The sequence below is a fragment of the Panthera uncia genome, chromosome D4 (assembly GCF_023721935.1).
Source record: "Panthera uncia isolate 11264 chromosome D4, Puncia_PCG_1.0, whole genome shotgun sequence".
Lineage (NCBI taxonomy): Eukaryota > Metazoa > Chordata > Mammalia > Carnivora > Felidae > Panthera > Panthera uncia.
Window position 1 is genome coordinate 48,795,927 of NC_064807.1, and position 24,316 is coordinate 48,820,242.

General features: G+C 37.3%; 1 protein-coding gene across 1 annotated transcript in view; it reads right to left on the reverse strand.

Annotated features, from left to right (window-relative positions):
• The window catches only part of CAAP1 (caspase activity and apoptosis inhibitor 1), a 52,365-nt gene extending 28,494 nt beyond the window's left edge, over positions 1–23,871 (reverse strand). The window contains exons 1-4 of the mRNA XM_049622646.1: positions 23,476–23,871; positions 17,812–18,012; positions 16,761–16,845; positions 15,637–15,712 (exon numbers count right to left, since the gene is read on the reverse strand). Coding sequence (XP_049478603.1) covers positions 15,637–15,712; positions 16,761–16,845; positions 17,812–18,012; positions 23,476–23,781 — 668 coding nt within the window. The 5' untranslated portion in view covers positions 23,782–23,871. The remainder of the gene's footprint in view (positions 1–15,636; positions 15,713–16,760; positions 16,846–17,811; positions 18,013–23,475) is intronic.
• Positions 23,872–24,316: the final 445 nt, after the last annotated feature.

A 24,316-nucleotide genomic window follows, 5' to 3' on the forward strand; every position in this document is an offset into this window, starting at 1 on the left:
TGAGAGTTCACAGAAAACTCCAACAGCTCTATGTGTCGAAAGATGGTTATTCATTCATAATAAGAGAATACAAATTAAAATTCCAATGAGATGCTATCTTTTTTTAATTTTTATTTTTGAGAGAGCATGAGTGTGGGAGAGGCAGAGAGAGAGAGGGACAGAGAATCCCAAGTAGGCTCTGTACTCACAGTAGCAAGCCCAACATGGGGCTCAAACTCAAGAACTGCGAGATCATGCCCTGAGCCAAAGTGAGATGTTCAACCAACTTAGCCACCCAGGTGCCCAGAGATACTATTTTTTTAATCTATCAAATGAACAAAGATCAAAATTAAAGAGTAGGAACACATACACTCCACATGTAGAGGTACAAATCAGTTAAAACTCTGTGAGTCAATTATGGCAAAATCTTTAAAGATTTCCAATGTGCAAACATCTGACTCAATAATTAACTTCTAGATGTTTATGCTACACATAAACACAGAGGAACAACATTACTTATATACGGAAATATTTATAACATTTGTAGTAACAAAAGAGTAAACAACTTAAACGTCCACCAATAGACCGTTAAATTTTTGCTACGTACAACAATGGAATAGTATACAGGTATATACAGGAAGCCTTACATGTACTAGGTAGAACAAAACCCAAGGAAAGACATTCTATTATATGGAAAAAATTAAGTGAGAAAGGTATGGAATCGTTTGCACAATATGCTGCCATTTTGTGTGAAAAGAAAAAATACATACACACATATATTTGTAAACTATGAAATATTTCTGGGAGGATACACAAGAACCTGGCTTACTGTTCCTGCAGGAACAGGAAGGGATGAAATGGGTAAAAGGAAAAAGATTTATTTTCACTATATATTTTAAAAACTTTTGTACTATGTACATGCATTCAAATAAATAAGCTCTTAAATAAGAGACACTAGATACATGGTTATGTGTGAAAATGTCCTTATTTTCTGGAAATTCACACAAATATTCAAAATTACTATAATTCACTTTATAATACTTCAAGAAAAAAGAGGAAGCAAAATGGAAAATTGAAAATTGCTATAATCACTAAATCTAGCCAATAGGTATATGGGAGTGTCATTACACTATTATTCTCTGTACTTTTCTATACCCTTGAAACTTTTCATAATAAAAGTAAACAAAAACAAAAACAAACCTAATACAGTGTAATTCCTTTTTTCTAACTCAGACAAGTAATGTCATTTGCCTGGAAAAAAAAATCTTATTAACACAGGGAAGCACCTTTAAGTTATATATAATTGAAGCATTTTAGGTTAACATAAAACAGAACTGTTACCTTCCTTCACCAATCTTTGCATCTAAGGCCACAGCCTTACCTTTATTGTGAATTCACAGAACACAGGTCAGTTTCATCCTAGTCACATAAACTATTTCTACTTTTGGCTTATTTAAGGTGCAAAAATCTGAGTGCAAAAAAAATTAGCCTTTATATTTATTCAATGTTCCCCAAACTTTTAATTGTTATCCCATAGCTAACTGGTAACTTTTTTAATAACTCCACTTTGAGTTTTTCAAAGCAATCAACTTATCAACTATTCTTTTCATATTGGTATTTCCTCTGTTTATATGTTTAACTAAATTATGCAACTACCATAACTGAACTGGAAACAAACATGAATGACTCTTGGTAAGCAAACACTTCAAATGGAGTATTTGAAGTTCACACGTGTATTAGACAAGTTCACACATGTATTAGAGATATTAGGAGACAGTCATCAACAACGAGATTAGCACACTGTGAACATCAGTGAATTTATTTTTCAAATGAACTAGAAAGGGCAATTAATACAAAGAGAATCAGTTAAGTGATTAAGAAAAACTTAACTTTAAAATAGTGATAAGGAAATAGCAGAAAAAAGAAAAATACCTGCTAACATCTAACCAAGTCCTTGAGCAGCAAGATGAGGCAGTAAACTGACAGACAATAAAAATGACAACAGATACAATTTAAAAATTAGGTTTCTGGGGGCGCCTGGGTGGCTCAGTAGGTTGGGGGTCTGACTTCAGCTCAGGTCATGATCCATGGTTGGGAGTTTGAGCTCTGAGTTGGGCTCTGTGCTGACAGCTCAGAGCTTAGAGCCTGCTAGGTTTCTGTGTCTCCCTCTCTCTCTGCCCCTTCCCCACTCATGCTTTGTCTTTCCTTCAAAAATAAACATTAAAAAAAACCTTTTTTTTTTAATTAGGTTTCTGTAACACAAAGAATACTCATTGTCTTGTGTGGAGAGAAGTTACAAAACCACAAACAATGCTTCCCAAGTCCCTCAAAGTTCTTTATGGGGAAATAAAGTTGCAATTCACCTGAAGATCCCATCTGAGACCTGTGAGAAGTTCACTTCCTCCCATTCTAAAGAATGTTCTAGAGATTCTGGAGAGGTGCCAATCTGCTTAACATTTAAAAATAACTGGGTCAACAGCAATTGCACTAGTAGGAATTTATCCAAAAGACACAGGAGTGCTGATGTGAAGGGGCACATATACCCCAATGTTTACAGCAGCACCAGCAACAATAGCCAAATTATGGAAAGAGCCCAAATGTCCATCAACTGAGGAATGGATTAAGAAGATGTGGTGTATATATACAATGGAATACTACTTGGCAATGAAAAAGAATGTAATCATGCCATTTGTACAATGTGGACGGAAGTCAAGGGTGTTATCCTAAGCAAACTAAGTCAGTCACAGAAAGACAGATATCACACTTCACTTATATGTGGAATTTGAGAAACTTAACAGATGATCAGAAGGGAAGGAAAGGAAAAATAAGACAGAAACAGAGAGGGAGGCAAACCATAAGAGATTCTTAAGTACAGAGAACTTAGTGTTAGGGGCTGGGGAGGGTAATGGGTGATGGCATTAAGGAGGGTACTTGTTGTGGTGAGCACTGGGTGTTGTATGAAAGTGATGAATCATTTGATTCTACTCCTGAAGTCAAGACTACACTATATGTTATCTAACTTAAAAAAAAACAAAAAACAAAAAACAAAAAACAAAAAAAAAAAACTATAAAATCACACACACAAAAAAAGGTAACTGGGTCAAGATCAAGATCTGCTTCAGTTATCAAATTGGAAGAAATTGGGAGGAGGGGTTTTAAAATAATATGGAAGGGGACAAATGGGTTAGGTATGCGAAGGTTCACTGTACAATAAAATTTTCCACAACAGAGCTAAACACACAAGTAATTGGTACAAAGCATAAACGGGTCGTGTGAGTCAGGTGAATCACAGGTCATTTTCTGAAGAGCATCATTCCCAAAAGGCTCTAGTCTTGGGTCTACCTGAGACCTATTTTTTTTATTCACTGATTAAAATGCTTACTTATGGGGCGCCTGGGTGGCTCAGTCAGTTAGGCGTCCGACTTAGGCTCAGGTCATGAACTTGCGGTTTGCGAGTTCGAGCCCCGCATCGGGCTCTGTGCTGACAGCTCAGAGCCTGGAGCCTGCTTCGGATTCTGTGTCTCCCTCTCTCTCTGCCCCTCCCCTGCTCATGCTCTGTCTCTCTCTGTCTCAAAATAAATAAAAACATTTTTAAAAAAATTTTTTTAAATGCTTACTTATGTATTATTTTGCCCATTAATCCAATGCTCCAGAGCACCGTAAATTTTGCTCAAATACTTTTCCTTTTTTTTTTTTTAAATATTTATTTTGAGACAAATAAAAAGTGGATGAGGGGTAGAGAGAATCCCAAGCAGGCTCCACTGTTGGGCACAGAAACCACTGCAGGACTCAATCCCATGATGTCAAGATCACGACCTAAGCCAGTATCAAGAGTGGGACACTTAACTGACTGAACCACCCAGGAGACCTCAAATACTTTACTTCTCTGAAGTTTAGTAACAGTAGTTTGTGGAAGATTCTTTTATTCCCAACAAGTTCAGTTTTATTGACATTTACTGAAAACCTAGCATTTGGCTGAATACTATTGCCTGTTTGATGAGCTGAACCTACTGGATAGCTAATTCATCAAAAAGGACATGGATGTTTTTCCCTCATTAAAAACTAAAGGTGGTAAGCAATAAGGGAAACAAAGGCAAGAGAAATGTAGTCTAAGTTAAATTTCCTGGGGGCCTGGGTGGCTCAGTCAGTTGAGTGTCCGATTTCAGCTCAGGTCATGATTTCACGATTCGTGGATTCGAGCCCCGCGTCGGGCTCTGTGCTGACAACTCAGAGCCTGGAGCCTGTTTCAGATTCTGTGTCTCCCTCTCTCTCTGCCCCTTCCCTGCCCACACCCTGTCTGTCTGTCTGTCTCTCTCTCAAAAGTAAATAAACATTAAAAAAAATGTATTAAAAAAAATTTCCTTACAGCTTGCAGCCCACTGATACCTGAAACATGAAGGACATGACCTTCCTCAAGGACTTCATGGCTATCTTGTGTCTTCATGTTTACCTTTTATTAAAGACTAAAGGTAACCTTATCTTAACAGCAGTCAACCCCTCAAGGTCCTGAAAGCCTTACTTCCAAACTTCTTAGAAACCTACTTTATCTCTATCCCCCTTCTCTTCACAAACTTTAAAGTATATAATCAGTCACTCTTCACAATCCCAAAACAGCTCTTTCTGCTCCTGGGTCCTGTCCTCGTGCTACAATCAAACCACCATTTTGCAGCAAAAATGTCTCAAGAATTCTTTCTTAGCCATTTGCTCATGAGCCCTGTTTCAAATATCCTCAGTAGTAGCTGTGTTAGGATAGCTCAGTAGGAAAACTAAAGCAGATGTTAATCTCTAATTGACATACAGCATCAAAGTTCTATCACACATCACTGCTAAGGTTCAGCAACAGAAGAGTGGTCACACAGCACAGTTCTAGCTGCTGCTCTCAATAAGACAACTGACCAAGCCAGAGGAATAGCTCAATATTTTCAAGAATAAATATATTAATGCAAAGTAGTCATTTAACTCACCTACATCTAAGCACTATACTCTTCTTGCATTCTGTCTTCACTAAAGTGCCTAAGCCTCAAGTGACCATTAACAGCAGTAAACAGGAAGCTACTGCTATTTTGAAGGGTAGAATAGCTTAAAGCTATTTAAGAGATATAATTATTACAATGTACTAAAATCTAGTATACTGTACATAGTAACCAGTACATTGTAACTAGTAGATGACACCAATTTGATCTTTTTTTTTTTTTTTTTTTAATTTACATCCAAGTTAGTTAGCATATAGTACAACAATGATTTCAGGGGCAGATTCCTTAAAGCCCCTAACCCATTTAGCCCAGCCCCCTCCCACAAGCCCTCCAGTAACCCTCTGTTGGTTCTCCATATGTAAGAGTCTCTTATGTTTTGTCCCCTTCCCTGTTTTTATATTATTTTTGCTTTCCCTTCCCTTATGTTCATCTGTTCTGTCTTTAAGTCCTTGTATGAATGAAGTCCTACGATATTTGTCTTTCTCTAATTTTGCTTAACATAATACCCTCTAGTTCCATCCACATAGTTGCAAGATTTAAAGATTTCACTTTTTGATTGCTAATACTCCATTGTGTGTGTATATATGTATACGTATACATATATACGTATACGTATACGTATACATATATACGTATACGTATACGTATACATATATACGTATACGTATACGTATATATGTATACGTATACATATATACACACATATATATATGTATACATATATATACATATATACACATATGGATATACATACATACATATATATATATATATACACACACACACATACACACACATGCACACACACACACACGCACATACCACATCTTATCCATTCATCCATCGGTGGACACTTGGGCTCTTTCCATACTTTGGCTATTGTTGATAGTGCTGCTATAAACATTGGGGTGCATGTGCCCCTTTGAAACAGCATCTCTGTATCCCTTGGGTAAACACCTAGTAGTGCAATTGCTGGATCGTAGGGTAGTTCTATTTTTAATTTTTTGAGGAAGCTCCATATTGTTTCTCAGAGTGGCTGCACCAGTTTGCATTCCCACCAGCCAACTTGATCTTTTCAACCACTTATATTTAATACCCATGTATTCCATTTTTTTACGTTTATTTTTAAGGGGGAAGGGCCCGAGAGAGAGAATCCCAAACAGGCTCCACGCTGTCAGGGCAGAGTCCAACGTGGGGGCTCAAACCCACAAAGTGTAACACCATGACCTGAGCTGAAATCAAGAGTCACACACTTAACTGACTGAGCCACCCAGGGACACCACCCCCCCCCCGAAAAAATATTCACATTTGAGATGCACAAAACAGATGTAATAAAAAAAACGGAGATTTAAAATAATTCCTACCAATAATTATTCATTTTATAAAAACAATTTCATGTTAATTTTATTCACTGTTTTAAATATTCTAGTGAACAGGGGCGCCTGGGTGGCTCAGTCGGTTAAGCGTCCAACTTCAGCTCAGTGTACGATCTCACGGTCTGTGAGTTTGAGCCCCGCGTCAGGCTCTGGGCTGATGGCTCAGAGCCTGGAGCGTGCTTCCAATTCTGTGTCTCCCTCTCTCTCTGCCCCTCCCCAGTTCATGCTCTGTCTCTCTCTGTCCCAAAAATAAATAAACGTTAAAAAAAAATTAAAAAAAAAATATTCTAGTGAACATAAAATGGTCCAATTTTTATGTGCTACCTAAAATCTCTAAAGCCTATTTAGAAATATCTTGTGTTTTTTTTTTTAAGTTAATCATCCAAAATGGGAATCCAGTAATAGCTAATTTAGAGTACGCCCATTCTCTAAGAAAGTAGCAGTGACCAGGAACAATATTTCCATAACACTCATATAGGAACTACTTTGTGATATACATTATTTTGAGAACCTGGATTTTTTCATTTCTTTATCTTCTAGAACTGTGATATTATCTCAACAATATTTATTATCTGTAGGAAAACACAGTTTCACTTCCACCAAATCCTCCCTCAATATCACTCACTAAAAACACATTAACCTAAGACTCATGAAAAGTTATTTATGAGAGCAATTCTAAAATACTGCTAAGATCTCCCTAAAGTGTTTGTATTTTTATTCTTTATATATAAAACTTCAATCCTGATTATTTTATTGCACTATTGAAGATTTAAATATCATTACAAACATATTCTTTAGAGCATAATCATCTTACATTATAGGCTGAGCTAATACCTGTCCTCATTTTTAGTGCTATTTTAGCTATAAAGCTTTTTCTAGCACATTCCAAACGGAGACAGCACTCTAATGCCAGGCCTCTCTATTACTTTATTTACTTAAAATTGTTATTGTTAAGCAACTGTCATAATCTGTAACATTTACAAATTTTGTCATAATACCAACAGTTCTAAAACACTGCAAAACTAGAGATGCTGAGGTTTTTGGACTATCTGTTAACATAAACTTGTGAAGGTGAACTAAAGTGAAAACCCCATCCCTCACCCTTTTGAAAACGAAGATATTTAGAAACTACAGAAGTTTTATCTTTACAGTTCCTAAATCTCATTTCTATAAAAATTGCTACAAGTTAACACTCATTAGTTTCAAATTTCAAAGTAACACACTGTCAAAAATTTCTTACAACTACTACTTCTGCCTTCTTGTTATTTCTGGTAGTTAAGAAAAGATTAATTTACATAGGGCATATTAAATACCATATACATACACATACCCATACATATACACCTTATATTGAAAATTGTAACTTTATAGCTTCTTAGACAATCCTAAGAAGCTTCCAATAAAAACTGTAATAAAAGCACATAGGTCGCCCATTAAAATAAAGTATCAAATTTTCATATATTTTAGTAACATAGATTACTTTAGCTGGACCAATTTGAAATTATTTTTATTCATTAAAATTGGGATGAAAAAAGGTATATGTCTCAGTTGATAAGACACTGACAAACTGACATAATTGGTTCCAACGTCAACCTTTTGGCTCTCCTGTATTTCTCCTTCAATCAGAGTTTCATTTTATAGATATTTTGTACATTAAGCATTCAGGCAAATGAAGTACTGTGCAGCACAATGAAATACATACATACCAGACAAAAAGACAATAGCTACACTCAGGTCCAAATAATTTTCTGCGCTCCTAGGAAAAGTTGTTGACCTGATTTTTCAAAAAATACAGATTTTTGGTGGGATATCACTTGGTTTTTAAACGTTAGAAACGATTTGAAATTTTTACATGTTTAAATCAGCAAAACCTCTCTATGGCTCCAGGCAACAATCTATAATTCTGGCTTCTATCTACATTTTCTTTTAATTTTTTTTTTTTAAATTTTTTTTTCAACTTTTTTAATTTATTTTTGGGACAGAGAGAGACAGAGCATGAACGGGGGAGGGGCAGAGAGAGAGGGAGACACAATCGGAAACAGGCTCCAGGCTCCGAGCCATCAGCCCAGAGCCTGACGCGGGGCTCGAACTCACAGACCGCGAGATCGTGACCTGGCTGAAGTCGGACGCTTAACCGACTGCGCCACCCAGGCGCCCCTAATTTTTTTTTTTTAACGTTTATTTATTTTTGAGACAGAGAGAGACAGAGCATGAACAGGGGAGGGTCAGAGAGAGGGAGACAGAATCTGAAACAGGCTCCAGGCTCTGAGCTGTCAGCACAGAGCCCAACGCGGGGCTCGAACTCACGGACCGCAAGATCATGACCTGAGCCGAAGTCGGCGCTTAACTGACTGAGCTACCCAGGCGCCCCGATCTACATTTTAATCAGGTACCTTGCATTAGTTTTCTATTGCCACTGTAACAAATTACCACCCATTTAGTGGCTTAGGACAACATGAGCTTATTCTGTTACTCTTCCGGAATTCAGAAATCCCAAAGAAGTCTTAGCACAGGAAAATCAAGGTGTAGGTAGTGATGCTTCCTTCTGGAGGTTCCAAGGAAGAATTTATTTCTTTGTCTTTTCCAGTTTCTAAGAAGCCACCCTACATGCCTTAGGTTGTGACTCCTTTCCAAGCACATCATTGAAACCTCTGCTTATGTCATCCCATCTCTTTTGGATGCCTTTGATCTTTTTACTACCCTCTTATAAGGATTCTTGTGGGGCACCCGGGTGACTCAGTCTGTTAAGCATCTGACTTCGGCTCTGGTCATGATCTCACAGTTTGTGAGTTGGAGCCCCGAATCGGGCTCTGAGGGGCTCTGTGCTGACAGCTCGGAGGCTGGAGCCTGCTTCCAATTGTGTCTCCCTCTCTCTCTACCCCTCCCCCACTCATGCTGTCTCTGTCTCAAAAATAAATAAAAACATAAAAAAAAAAAAAAAAAGAATTCTTGTGATCACACTTGTCCCAACTGGTTAATCCAAGATAATCTTATCTCGATTCCTAATTTAATCATATCAGCAAAGTTCCTTTCTGCATGTAAATTAGCATATTCCTTATGTTCTGGAGATGAGAACATAGACATCTCTGGAGAGAAGTCACTATTCTGTCTACCATATTTGTGTTCTGGGAGTTTTTTTGGTAAATTCTTGAGATGTTTCTACACAGACGCTTTTGTGTCATGGTCTGAAGATTTGTGTCCCCTCCAAAATTCATATACTGAAATCCTCATCCTCGACATTGAGGGTATTAGTAGGTGAAACCTTTTGGAGGTGGTTAGGTCATGAGACTGGAGATCTCCTGAATGGGATTATCTGGCTCTCTCTCTTTTTTTTTAATATTAATCTTCATGGTCAAACTCATGTCTCCAGATCAAGAGCTGCATGCTCTACCAACCAAGCCGGCCAGACACAGATTGTATCGCTTATAAAACATTTTCCACATATCTCACAGCCCTTTCCACCATGTGAGAATACAAGAAGTCTGCAATCTGGCTAGATGAGCCCTCACCCAATCATACTGGCACCCTGATCTCAGACTTCTAGCCTACAGAACTAAAAAATAAATTTCTGTTTATAAACTATCCAGTCTGTGGTATTTTGTTATAGCACCCCAACAGATTAACACATTAAGTCCTGTGCAAATAGGGAGTTTTACTTTTTCCTTCTAATCTATGTGACTTTTATTTCTTTTTATTGCTTCACTGAACATGTTGGGACTTCCAGTACATTGCTGAAAAGGAGTAATGAGTAGGTATTTTTGTTTGATCCAATCTTAGAAAGAAACCAAGCAGATTTTCACAATTAAGTATGCCATTTTATCTGTATGCATTTAAGTTTATTTCACTGTGGGCTTTTTTTTTCCCCTAACTTCTTGAATTGATACTTAGCTCACTTATTTTAATTTGGGGATTAGTTATCTATATTTAAGGCAAAATTTTCCTCCAAGTACTACTTTAGCTGTATCCCATAGAACTGGTTAGTTTTTTATTTATTGTTAGTTTTTAGACCGTTTATAATTGCTCTTTAACCTAAAAGCTGTTGAGTTTTAAAATATGTAGGCAGTGAGTTTTCACATCCTTTTTGTTCATTTTAGTTTACTGCTCTAAAGTCAGGACAATAGTTCTTTGAGAATTTTATTGAGCTTTTATGACCAAACTTATTAACAACTTTTCTGGATAGTCCACAGAAGATATGTTCTGTTTTCAGAATACAGAATATGGTCTATATCAATTAATTTATTTAGGTGTTCAATATCCTGATTTATTTTTTAACCAAGTTGATTTATCATTAGATAGATGAGAGAGATAAAATCAAGTTCCTATTACTCCTGCACTTCTGGTTTCACATCACGATTCCTGTAGTTTTTGCCTTATAAAAGCTACATACAGGAAATGCACATATGTGTGGCATATGGAAGGCATATATTCCTGTTAGATCATCTTTATGGATTTCACATTATTATAAACTGCCCTTAACTGTCTTGCATAAATCTTTTTGTCCTGAAACCAGCTTTCACTACTATTAGGATTGTTGTATCTTTCAAGTATTTCTTCCAGATCTTCTGTTTGGTTACTGACTCTTTTATGACATAATTTAACACCCAAACTTAAAAAAAAAAAAATTCTCACGCAGATGCATTTTTTTTTTTTAAATGTATCTAAATTTTGGTATCTTTACCCAAATGGATCTGGGTTTTTAGTCTAATTTAAGAACTTCACGCACCACCATCATAGACTACACAATTTAAGAACGTTATGCTATTTTTTTCAGATGATTTTTGTCTTTTAGTAAAATGTCAGGATATTCTTCATAAATTTCCTATAAAATGTATTTGGAAAGCACATCCTAGTTTTTGTAATTTGTATGAAGAGAATTTTTTTTTTTTTTTAGTTCCCTGTGACAGCACAAGAATGCCTGATAGCTGGTAAAACATTAGTTCTGGGTGTTTGTGAGGATGCTTCCTGAAGAGATTAGCATTTGAACTGGTGAACTGAATAAAGCAGATAGTCCTGAGCTGTCATCATCCAATCCTTTCAGGGCTAGAATAAACAAGGCAGAAGGGCAAATTAGCTCCGTCTGCTGGAGTTCAGACATTCATCTGCCCTAGAACATGGGCACTCCTGGTTTCTGGGCTTCTGGAGTCCTTTGGACTAAGACTGTATTTTGCCACCAGTTTTTCTTGTTCTCCATCTTACAGAGAGCAGATCAGCCGATCATGGGACTTCTCGGCATCCGTAAGCACATGAACCAATTCCTATAATAAATCGCTTTTATGTAACTATACATACCCTATACACACACACACACGCACACACACACACATCTGTCTGGAAAAGCTTAATGTATTCTTTTTATAGATGCTTCTGCTATAAGAGGGAACAGTTGTTGATTTTCTTATGCTTATATATAGTCCATCTTATCAAGTTCTAGTCTTTTTTTTTTTTAATTAATTTTTTTTTTAATGTTTATTTATTTTTGAGACAGAGAGAGACAGAGCATGAATGGGGGAGGGTCAGAGAGAGAGACACACAGAATCTGAAACAGGCTCCAGGCTCTGAGCTGTCAGCACAGAGCCCGACTCGGGGCTCGAACTCACAGACCGCGAGATCATGACCTGAGCCGAAGTCGGCCACTTAACCGACTGAGCCACCCAGGCGGCCCTCTAGTCTTTTTTTAAGAACCTAGAATCTCTCAGCTATTCTAGACTTATAATCTTATAAACTGAAAAGAAAAATACAGTTATTTCTTCTTCCAAAGTTTATCATATCAAAATTAATTACTCTCCACCACCCATCTTTCTTTTGGTCTAACTGCATTTGCTAGAAATGTTTAATGTTTAGAAATGCTAGAAAATGTTTAAAATTAATGGCCATAACAGGCTTCCTGGCTAGGTCCTCATTTTAATTCACTAAGTGGGTAGTTAAATTTGGTCAAATGCCTTCATTGTATCTGAATCGTTTTCTACGGTACCTTTTTTACCTATAGCTTATATTGGAAATGACTGCTGAATATTATCAAAGGCCTCTTTAGTATCTACTTATCAGACCATATAATTTTTCTTCTTTAATTTGCTGATATGAATTATGCTAACAGACTTTCTAATTAAATTTCCTGTAAATTTATTCCTGGAATAAATTCTACACGGTCAGTGGTGTAACTACTTACTTCATACAACGCTGGATTCTACATGCTAATATGTAGTTACAATCTTTACATCTATATTCACAAGTGAGAAGGCCTATAATCCCCCATATACTTTTTCGTCACTACTTATGAGATTTGGGGTACTAAAGCTATGCAGAAATCCTAAAGTAAATTGAAGACCTTTACACCTTTTCCTACAGCCTTAAATAATTTAAATAACACAGGTGTAACGTGTTTGAAAATAACAACAGAAGGCATTATTGAATATTTTATTAGCTGTAAACACTTTACATGTTTTGACTTATTAAGTAATAATTCAGCTGTGAATTCACCTTGTCTTGGAGTTTTTTCAACAGTAGATCCCTATTCACTTTCTAATTTCTTCTTTGTTAATCTCCAAATTTTCTACTTTTACAGAAAGTCTACTTGGTTTATTTGTATTGTGATAGAAAATCATCCATTTGCTAGTTTCAACTTTGTTTATACAATGCTGTGTATGAATTCACACCTATCTATAATTATGATATTATCTCCTTCTTTCTTCCTAATCTCAATTATAACTGTTCTCCACTGATGTCCTTCCTTAACCCAAGGAGTTAATCTATGTTCTGGTCTTTACAAAGACCAAGTTTATAACTTACTCATCCTTTTGTTTGCTTACTATTTCTTTAGTTTTAATGTTTACATTCGTTTGTTTCATTTTTCCAACTTTCTTTTGGCTTAACTTGTTATTTTTAAAGTTATTTTATGTTTATTTATTTTGAGAGAGAGAGAGAGAGAGAGAGAAAACTCATGCACAAGAGTACAGGAGGGGAAGGGAGGGAGGGAGGGAGAGAATCCTGAGCAGGCTCCACACTTGAGATCACAACCTGAGCCTAAATCAAGAGCCAGAGGCTCAACCGAGTAGGGGCATCCAGGTGCCCCTACTTTGTTATTTCTTAAATTCCTTTAAGATGTGCACTAAGTTCCCAGGATAGTCATTAAGCTTTTATTTCTCACATCTAAACCCTCCCTTTAAACTCAGCTTTGATATGCTAACAGTCAAATGAAACACATGAATTCTAACTGGATCCTGGATCAGAATCAGTTCATTAATTACAATAAATAAATACACTATAAAATATTTTTTTAGTAATAGGGCAAATTTTATGTGGGCAATATATTAGAGGACATTATTTGAATTACTGCTTATTTTTTTAAAGTGATATTGTATTGTGGCTATGTAGTAGTCCTTATTTTTAGGAAACGCATACCGAATTAAGCATGACATGCTATGACATCTGCAACTTATTTTTAAATAATTTATGGGTGGGGCCCCTGGGTGGCTGAGTCAGTTGAGCAAAGAGCTCTTGATTTTGGCTCAGGTCTAATCCCAAGGTCGTAGGATCCAGCCCTGCACCAGTCTCCATGCTAAGCATGGGGCCTGCTTAAGATTCTCTCTTTCTGCCCCTCTCCCCTGCTTGCTCTCTCACTCTCTCTCTCTCTCTAAAATAAAAATTAATGGGTGGGAGGATGGGCTACATGGGTGATGGGCATTAAGGAGGGCACTTGTTGGGAGGAACACTGGGTATTATATGTAAGTGATGAATCACTAAATTCTCCTGAAATCATTACTATACAATATGTTAACTAACTTGGATTTAAATAATAATAAAAAAATTAATAAAATAAAATTTAACTCAATTAAAAAAACCCAGATTTATGGGCTTAATTATGTTTCCCTCTACTAAAAAATTCATAGGTTGAAGCCTCAACCCCAGTGTCTCAGAATATGACTACTTTGGGGGCACTTGGGGGGCTTAGTCAGTTAAGCGTCCAGCTTTGGTTTTGGCTCAGGCCATGATCTCATTTTGTGAGTTCAAGCCCCACTCTGGGCTTTGCGCTGACAGTGCAGAAGCTGTTTGGGATTCTCTCTCTCCCTCTCTCTGTCCCTCCCCACCTGCTATCTCTCTCTCAAAAATAAACTTAAAAATTAAAAAAAAAAAAAAAAAAAAGAATAGGACTATTTTGGAGATAGGACCTTAAAAGAGGTAATTAAGTGGAACACCTGGGTGGCTCAGTTGGTTAAGTGTCCAACTTCGGCCAGGTCATGATCTCGCAGTGCATGAGTTCGAGCCCTGTATCCGGCTCTGTGCTGACAGCTCAGAGCCTAAAAGCTGCTTCAGATTCTGTGTCTCCTTCTCTCTCTGCCCCTCCATTAGCGTGCTCTCTCTCTTCCTCTCACTCTCAAATATAAATATTAAAAAATTTAAAAAAAATAAAGAGGTAATTAAGTTAAAATGAGGCTATTATGGTGCACCCTAATCCAATCTTACTGGTGTCCTTATAAAGAAGAGATCAGGACACGGGGAGAGCCACCAGGGGACACACAGAGAGAAGGGCAAACAAGTCAAGAAGCAGCAACAAAGTGGCCATCTGCAAACCAAGAAGAGAGGCCTCAGAGGAAACCAACCCTGCCAGTACCTTGATCTTGAACTTCCAGCCTCCAGAACTATAAGAAAATGAACTTTTCTTTAAGTCAACCAGTGTATGATATTTTGCTATGGCAGTCCTAACAAACTAATGCAATGGCTCTGAGAGAAAAAAAAAAAATGATAGAGAGAAAGCAAAAATAACAAAATGTTAATGTTGCTGATTTCATTGTATGATTCTTTCAACTTTTATGTAAGTTTGAAATTTTCCAAAATAAAAAGGCTTATATTAGCATCCCCAAAACTCTGGGTGTTTTTTATCATCACAATAGTCAAATTTTATGTACCTATATAAAATGAACCACCTTACTATCTCATCTGTGAAATGTGACAATTATCACCTGATATTAACAGGTACTAGAAGAAGTCAGTGAGTTAAAGTGTTCTAAACTACTAACACAATACCTGGTAGAGAAAGTACTTAATAAATAGTGGGTATCACTAGTAGTTAATTCAAATTCCAAATGACAGAAGTGATTCAGCTGCAGGCCGGCATCACTGTTTTACATCTATGATTAGTAGTTTAAGAAAATCATCTTAATCCAAACTCAATTATTGTAAGTAAACAAATCTACACTGTTGAATCATTTTATATAAATACAACACAGAAAAACAATCACATTCTTGAGGTAAGAAATCACTGAAGGAACAACAAAGAAATTTTGAAACGGAAATGAAAGTTTTTAACTTACTGACTGACTAAATCAGATCCCATCTTAGGGCCATCATCTGCCTCCTCTTCCATATCAGAGTCCATACCATTGTCACCTTATAAATAAAATAAACTATTGAACGCATACTTATAAAATGTCAGAACAATTTAATCATTACACAAAGTGTCATCCAGAAAAATGATGCAAATTAAAGAACTTTGTAACTGATGAGAGGACGTTTTTAATTGCTTACATTTAAAATGAGTTTTTCGGTGCTTTATTAGGTATTTCTAATTGCCTTCCCTTTATCTATTTTATAGATGTATGTGTGTGTGTGTGTATACTTACAGACTATAACCAGATGGATACATCTATTAGCAAAGTTACAAACTCCATTAAACCATTTTAAATTTTTTATTTTATATTTTTTTCAGGTTTTATTTTCAAGTCATTTCTATACCCAACGTGGGGCTCAAGCTCACAACGCTGAGTCATATGCTCTATCAGCTGAGCCAGCCACATCACCCCATTAAACCATTTCACATTTAAAAAAGATGTTATCTCTGGGAATCCAGTGTCTCCATTTTTCTGCTTCTTCTCTTGTAATATTAATGCTAAAATCCTTGTACAGTTCCAAAAGAAAAAAAAAAAGCTTGAAAATCTAAAATTCTACAGCTAATAATGTCACAGAGTCATACTTCAGGCAGACAGATAAATGTAGGTAATCTCCAAGAAATTCTTCCCATTCTGCATCCAGGTCTTATTAGAGCAAAAGCAGTATACAACAGGCAATTAAAAGCCATAAGAACATAAAGCAGAAAATAAGAAATTATTTCAAGAAAAGCTATCTCAATAATTAATAATTTTTTACAGTGTTTTGGGTAAAATCTTTCATTTCATTTTATTATTGTGTACAAACTTATGCTCTTACCTACACAGTTGATTTCGGAAAATGATAACAAAAAGTCTATTCTTGAAATGCTATTCTGATATGTAAACTATATTTCAAAGTACAAACAGAAGTAAAATTACTCAATGATTATCCAATGATTATCATTACTTTAATGAAATTAAATATCCAAGTTAAAAAAAGAATAACCTAGGATTTATGCTAAATATTATATTAACTAATAAGTTACCAGAGTGTAGAAATATGTTCTTACCCTCAAGAATCTTCAAGATTTTTTTTTCAGATAGTAGTTCTAACTGTTCCTGGCACAGCTTTTTAATTTCTTCTATTGAACAGTTCTAAAGAAAATGACATTAAAAGAAATACACTTATGTAATATAGCACCAATGTAAACTGGAAAACAGCAATTACAAAGAAAAAAGTCTGGTTAGCAAAATCTTACATTAAAACAAATTAAAAGCCAGATAAATCTTTTCATTGAGATGAAATCTGAAAAACGGGCCAATTAATATGTAAACGTTATAACTTACAGACACTTAATGAAAATAAAGTCAAGTTTGTTAGGAAAGAACAAACTAAGGAGTAAGTCAGGTACCCAGATGTTTTTAATAACAGCCTATTTGTTAGGTAATTCCTCTAATGATTTAAATACTCAAGTGCTGGTTCTAAACATCTTTGATCCTAAGCCCTATTTCCACAACTCTAAAATTAGAATACCATGAATATATGAAAATATTTCTGAATTTAATGAAATATAAGCTTTTGCCAACCAATATTGTGCACTGTTACACAGCAGAATTATTATTTCCTAAAGCACCAGAAAGAATCATTATACCTCTAATTTAGTTACTAAAATTGCCTGCATTTAATAGAATTATTTCCAAAAGGTCAATACATTCCTTACCCAAATTTTTATTTATTTATTTTTCATTTTTGTGAGAGAAAGAGAGAGGGCGTGTGCGCGGGGTAAGGGCAGAAAGAGTGGGAGAGGATTCAAAAACTGTTCTGTGCCAGCAGCCTGATATGGGGCTTGAACTCAGGAACCTCTCAGGAACTGGGAGATCATGACCTGAACCGAAGTTGGATGCTCACTGACTGAGCCACCCAGGTGCCCCTCTTGGCAAACTTTTCAATATACAAAGCCATTTATAGTTCTCCAAAATCCCTTTTTTTAATCTTTTTGAAGTAGCCTGTTTTAGTTGAAAACATCCAATTATATAATTTACATTAAGTAAAATGACAGCTACAAAAAAGGTATATATTTCTACATTGGGTATAATCCAATAATATATGTAATGAAATACCTTTAACACATCAGGAAGCATCTTCTGTAACTTCTTCTCGCCTATGATACAGAAACACTGCTGAAGCATTTCTTTTTTGTCTGATATGTAGAAACTAACTGGTTTTAGTGACACAGTCAGGTCCAGTCCACCTTCTTCAAGGTCACTGTGCTCTGCCAAGAATAATTCTTTTTCCAAAGTTGGCAGAAGGTATCTGGTATCCTAAAATTAAAAGAGACAATGAACCATTAAATAAAGGAGAATGTATATGATGTCATACATTTATATTTAATAACTACTTCGTTAAATGTTTCCAAATTCTTTGCTTGCACAGATTATTTACCTAAAGCCATTAACAAGGACTTTGAATTGTTCAATATTCCTTGATATTACTCTCCAAACTACACTTAACTTGATAAGGTGATATTAAGCGAAGAAATACCACCTTAGGACATATAAAAGGAAATATACTCAACATCAAAAAAAGAAAAAGAAAATATACTCACTATTGAGTGACCTACTATAATTTTAGACTTCTGAAGAATTAGGATATTACTCTCGCAGGCCACTCAACTCAAAATTTTATGTATGCATTGTTATTCTTAAATTCATAAAACAGAATGGCACAGCAGCAAAAATGTTAAAGATCATAAATATTATAAAGTATTACTGCTTATCAGGAGCTATGCTCATTTTAAAAATGCTATGTAATTTAATCATATTCAAAGCAGCCAAGTAATTTAAAACATTTCTGCCAATTTTACCTCTTATCTCCCAAATCTATCAGTTTCTCCAAATCTACTGCCATAATCCTGGTCCAAGGTACCATCATCTTTTGCCTAGATTACCTTAGCAGCTACTAAACTGGGTGCCTTACATCTAATCTGTCTCTCCAATCTGTTTTGTATACTGTTATTAGAATAGATTCTATAAAATGTACATATACTCATCCTCCTTATTTATAACCTTCCAGTGAATTCACACTGATCTTTGGATCACAAAGCCTATCTGGGCCTTCAAATATAACCTGTTCTCCCTTCACCTCACGTACGCAGGGCTTTTGTATGTACCGTTCCCACTTGAACGGTCTTTCCTCCCACTCCCCCCTCCCCCATCTTATACTCTTAAAATTAACAAATTCAGATATCAATTCAAAAGGCATTTCTTCAAGAAAATTCTCCCTGACTATATAGTTCAGGTATGTTTATCATTATTTTCTTTTTTTTTTTAATTTTTTTTAATGTTTATTTTTGAGTCAGAGGGAGACAGAGCACAAGTTGGGGGGAGGGGCAGAGAGAAAGGGAGACACAGAATCCGAAGCAGGCTTCAGGCTCTGAGCTGTCAGCACAGAGACCGATGAGGGGCTCGAACCCACAAACCGTGAGATCATGACCTGGGCCGAAGTTGGACGCTTCGTCAACTTTGTGAGCCACCCAGGTGCCCCTGTTTATTATATTTTCTAATAGAATTGTTTTAAAAGTCGTTTAAAAACACGCCAATTTTAAAGACTATTATGATAATTAGACTGAAAAAGTAAAGAACGTTAGCTTGTTTTAATGGCTCACAAAATAATTCAAGTGTTAGTAAGGATGTAGAGAAACTGGAGCTCTCACACACTGCTAGTAGGAATAGAAAGTGGTACAGCTGCTTGGAAAAACAGTCTGACAGCTCCTCAAAAAGTTACCTTATGACCCAGCAATTCCATTCCTAGATATACATCCGAGAGAAATGTAACCACATGCCTGCACAAAAACTGGTACACAAATGTTCATAGCAGCTTTATTCGTAATAGCCAAAAGGTGGAAACAATCCAAATGTCCATCAAGTGAAAAATGGAAAAACCAATTGTGGAACAGCCATTCACTGAAATGTCATTCCATTCACATAAAATGTCCAGAACAGGAAAATCTATAGATCTATAGAGATAGGAAGTAGTGACTGCCCAGCGATGGAATGTGGTAGCAGTGAGTATTAGGGATGAGAGCTGAAAGGTTCACATTGGGTTTCTTTTGGGGGTGATGAAAGTATTTTAAAACTGACCACAGTGATGGTTGTACAACTCCATGAATACGCTCAAAACCAGTGAACTGTATACTTGAAAGAGGTGAATTATATGGTATATGAATTATATCTCTATAAAGCTGTTACCAACAATAATAGGGAATGCAATGTACAACAGATATAATGGCATTCAGAATTCTGAGGTCTTCTCTACATGCCTAATATATACTGAACTCTTTTTTCCTTCATAAATTAAAACTAGGGTTTAGTTCTGCATGCGAATGTTTACAATATGTAGCTTATTGGCCTCTCATCATGATAAAGAGTATAAAAGATATGGAAACAATTAAGATAAGAATGATGATATCCAAAATTAAATCTACAAGGTGTGGAAAAACTGAATAGATCTATAACTATCAAATAATTGGAGGGAAAAAAAACTAAAAACAAATAAATAAATAAAACCTGCCCCTAAAACACTCACCAGACCCACACAGCTGTATGGTCCAATAGTCCAGTTCTGATACATCTTCAAGAAAAAGATATAAACGGGGCACCTGGGTGGCTTAATCGGTTGAGCATCTAACTTCAGCTCAGGTCATAATCTCACAGTCCGTGAGATTGAGCCCCACATCAGGTTCGGTGCTATTAGTGCGGAGCCTGCTTTGTATCTTCTGTCCCCACCCTCTCTCTGTCCATTCCCGGCTTGTGCTCTCTCCCTCTCTCAAAAATAAATAAACAGAAAGAAAGAAAGAAAGAAAGAAAGAAAGAAAGAAAGAAAGGAAGAAAAGGGAGAGAGAAAGAGAGAGAGAGACACAGAAACTATTCTGGAACACATCCCCAAAATGCAAAGCTTCCCAAATCAATCCATGAGGCTAGTAAAATCTTGATACCAAAAGCAGACAGGATGTCTACACAAATAAAAACCATAGGCTGACTTAACTTAGGAACATAAAACACAAAAGAAAGAATATCAAATTCTAGCTGAGTACAATAACCAAACCAAATAGGATCTATTCCAAGACTACAAGACAGTTTAACGTGAATTAATTTACCAACTTACCAAAAATTACATTTTCAGATTAAAGGAGGAAAGCTATGTGATTATCTAAACAGAATGCCATAAAAGCATCTAATAACACTTTACAACCCTCAGTGAACTAGGAATTGGAGAAAATCTCCTTAACTTGATGATAAGTATCTTTCACAACCTTTGGCAAATATACTTATGGGTGAACATTAGAAATGTTCCAGAAAAAAAGAAATGTTCCCACTAAAAAAAACAAATGGGAAAGAAAATGCCTACTGTCATTGCTTCTGCTAAACACTACACTAAAAGTCTTACATAATGAATATTAGTGCTGAAAAAGAATAGACAAAACTCCCTGTTAACACAAATTTTTCTAAGTCATTTGAAACTAATAATAATGTGGCTAAATACAAGAAAATGCATAAAAATAAATGGGTTTCTGTGTTTCCACAACTCCCAATTTAAAGATGTAATGTTTAGGGGCACCTAGTGGCTCAGGTGGTTAAGTGTCTGACTCAGGCTCAGGTCATGATCTCACAGTTCATGGGTTCCAGCCCTGCATCAGGCTCTACGCTGACGATGCAAAGTCTGCTTGGGATTCCCTCTCTCTCCCTCTCTCTGCTCCTTCCACGCTCTCTCGCTCTCAAAACAATAAACTTAAAAAATAAATAAGGATGTAATGTTTAAAAATATTAAAATAAAGAATAGTTTTAGGACAGGTTGGGAAGGGAATATGGAAAGATCTTCCTCTTTTTTTTAATGTTTATGTATTTTTGAGATAAAGAGAGAAAGAGTGCAAGTGGGGGAAGGACAGAGAGAAAGGGTGGGGGGGTGGACAGTGGCTCTGAAGCGAGTTCTGTGCTGACAGCAAGAGAGCCCAACACGAGGCTCAAACTCACAAACCATGAGCTCAGGACCTGAGCCAAAGTCAGAAGGATATTTAACTGACTGAGCCACTCAGGCGCCCCTGGAAAGATCTTCCTAAACACACAAATTCAGAAGGCAAAGGAAAGTATTAGCCTTGACCACAAAGAAATAAAAAACTTCAGTTACACCATAGACACAATTGTAGTAACTTTTGTAGTATACTTTACACAGAAGATTAGAACCAAGAGTTTATGTAGAAAGATTCAGAACTTATCAGTAAAGAGCTGAAAATAACTGGGACACCTGGGTGGCTGAGTCGGTTGAGGGGCCCACTTCAGCTCAGGTCATGATCTCACACTTAACGGGTTCTAGCCCCGTGTGGGGTTCTGTGCCCATGGCTCAGAGCCTGAAACCTACTTCAAACTCTGTGTCTCCCTCTTTCTGCCTACCCACTGTGATCTCTCTCAAAAATGAATTAAAAAAAAAAAAAAGCTAAAAATAACCAAAAAGAAAAATGGCCCAAGGATATGTATATGCAATTTACATAATAAGGAATCCAATGGTAAATAAAATATTCATATGTTCAATCTATTAATCAAGAGTATATAAAACATGAAGCATCAATTTCACCCATTAAGCTGACAAATTTTTCAAAAATGGATATAATGAATATTTGCAAAAATGGGTACTCTTTTGTAATATTTAGACTATATATCAGTAAAGCCTTTTTTGGAAAGCATTTAGTGGTACCTGCCAAAACTTTTTATTGTTTTTGTTTTTAAGTTTATTTATTTTGAGGCAGAAAGCCAGTGGGTGGGGTAGGGACAGAGAGAGTCCCCAGCAGGTTCCAGGCTGTCAGTGCAGACCCCAACACAGGGTTGGAACCCACAAACAGATCATGACCTGAAAGGAAATCAAGAGTCCAAGGTTTAATGACTGAGCCAACCAGGCGCCCCTCTACCAAATCTTTTTAAATGCATAAAATCTGACCCAGCAATTTGACTTCTTGATTTCTGTGTTGTATGAAGTTTAGGTATTCAGGCTTTTGTCTTATAACCATTTTTTTAAATTTATTTTTGAGAGAGACAGAGAGAGCACAAGTGGGGGAGGGGCAGAGAGAGAGGGAGACACAGAATCCAAAGCAGGCTCCAGCCTCTGAGCTGTCAGCACAGAGCCCGATGTGAGGCTGGGAACTCACAAACCGCGAGATCGTGACCTGAGCTGAAGTCAGACGCTTAACCGACTGAGCCACCCAGGCGTCCCTGAGCAATTTTTTTTTAAACGGCGGTATCTTGATAGATAGCTAAAGTATGAAGAACATGGCTTTTATAATCAGATTTTGGATTCAAATTTAAGTGTTATTAATAAACTATGACTGTGGGTAAAGTTCATAAACCTCTTCGAGCCTCAATTTTCTCATTCTATATTGTGAAGTTAATCATTATCTATTAAAAGGTGAAGATAAAGAGAGAAGTAAAGCGTGACTCTCATGGGCATTGAAGGCTAGCCCTCGACCCATACTTTTCAGACAGATTGCCACAGGAGTGGAAGGGGCCAAACGCAAAGAGCTAGACAATCGGCAAATCAGAAACTTTAAGTTTAAAGACTTGGGAGTATGCGGTTCACCGGTACTTAGGAAAATGAACCTCAAGACCGGGTGGAAGCTCGCGGTCGCAGCGCTAACTGAGCTACAACCAGACCTCCATCCGCCGTCACATCCAGCCTTCCGTCCGCCTTCCTGGGAGAATGCAGCCGCTCAGACAGCAGCGAAAAGGACGCGCACGCACCTGCTGCAGGGACCCCGAGACGCTGGAAGATGAGTCAGTGTTCCGCCGCTTCCGGCGCTCGCTGCGCTCCACGCTGCTCCCGCCCCAGCAGCTGCCGCCGCTCCCACCGCCGGTGACACTTCCACTGAAGCTGGTGTTCCCACAGCAGGTGACGCTCCCGCAGCCGCTGGTACTCCCGCAGCCGCTGGTGCTTCCACTGCCGCTACTGGCGAGGGCGGGCACCAGGTCCGGTGCCGCGAGCGACGCGGCCGCCTCCTGACCACTTCGTTTACGCCGCTTCTCCCGGGAAGACTTCTTCCCCGTCATGATCCTCCTGCTGCAACCATCCAGGGAAAGCCCGCCGTCTCTGAAGCTACCTAAAGCGCGCTCCGGCGGCTGCGGCGGCGGCGGCGGCGGCAGCGGACTGCCAGCGCGGGCGTCGCAGCTTGTGCGTCACTTCCGGCCTCGTCGCAGAGGCCGGGAGGCGTTTCTGGAAGGCGTGCCGGGACCCACCGAGCTTCCAGGGCGAGCCGTGAAGGTTGGCTTGAGTTTGTTCAAAGACTCGCAGGTTGTCGGGTCACGTTCGGGTTTCCTTGCCTCTGCAAAGGACGGAACGTGGAGCTTTACAAGAGCTCTTTGCCTTATTGAGACCGTCTTTCAAATGTTGTCGTATACAAATACACAGTAAGGTAAAGGTGTAGTTTTTGTTCTCGTTTTTCATTTGTCTTCCAATTTTTATTTATGACACTAAAACGTTAGAAGAATAGAGAACTTAGGGAAAATCTCATCATCATTATTATCAGCGGGGAATCTTTTTTTGAAGTGTATTTTAGGGAATTGTACCTAGGGTCTTGTGCCTCCT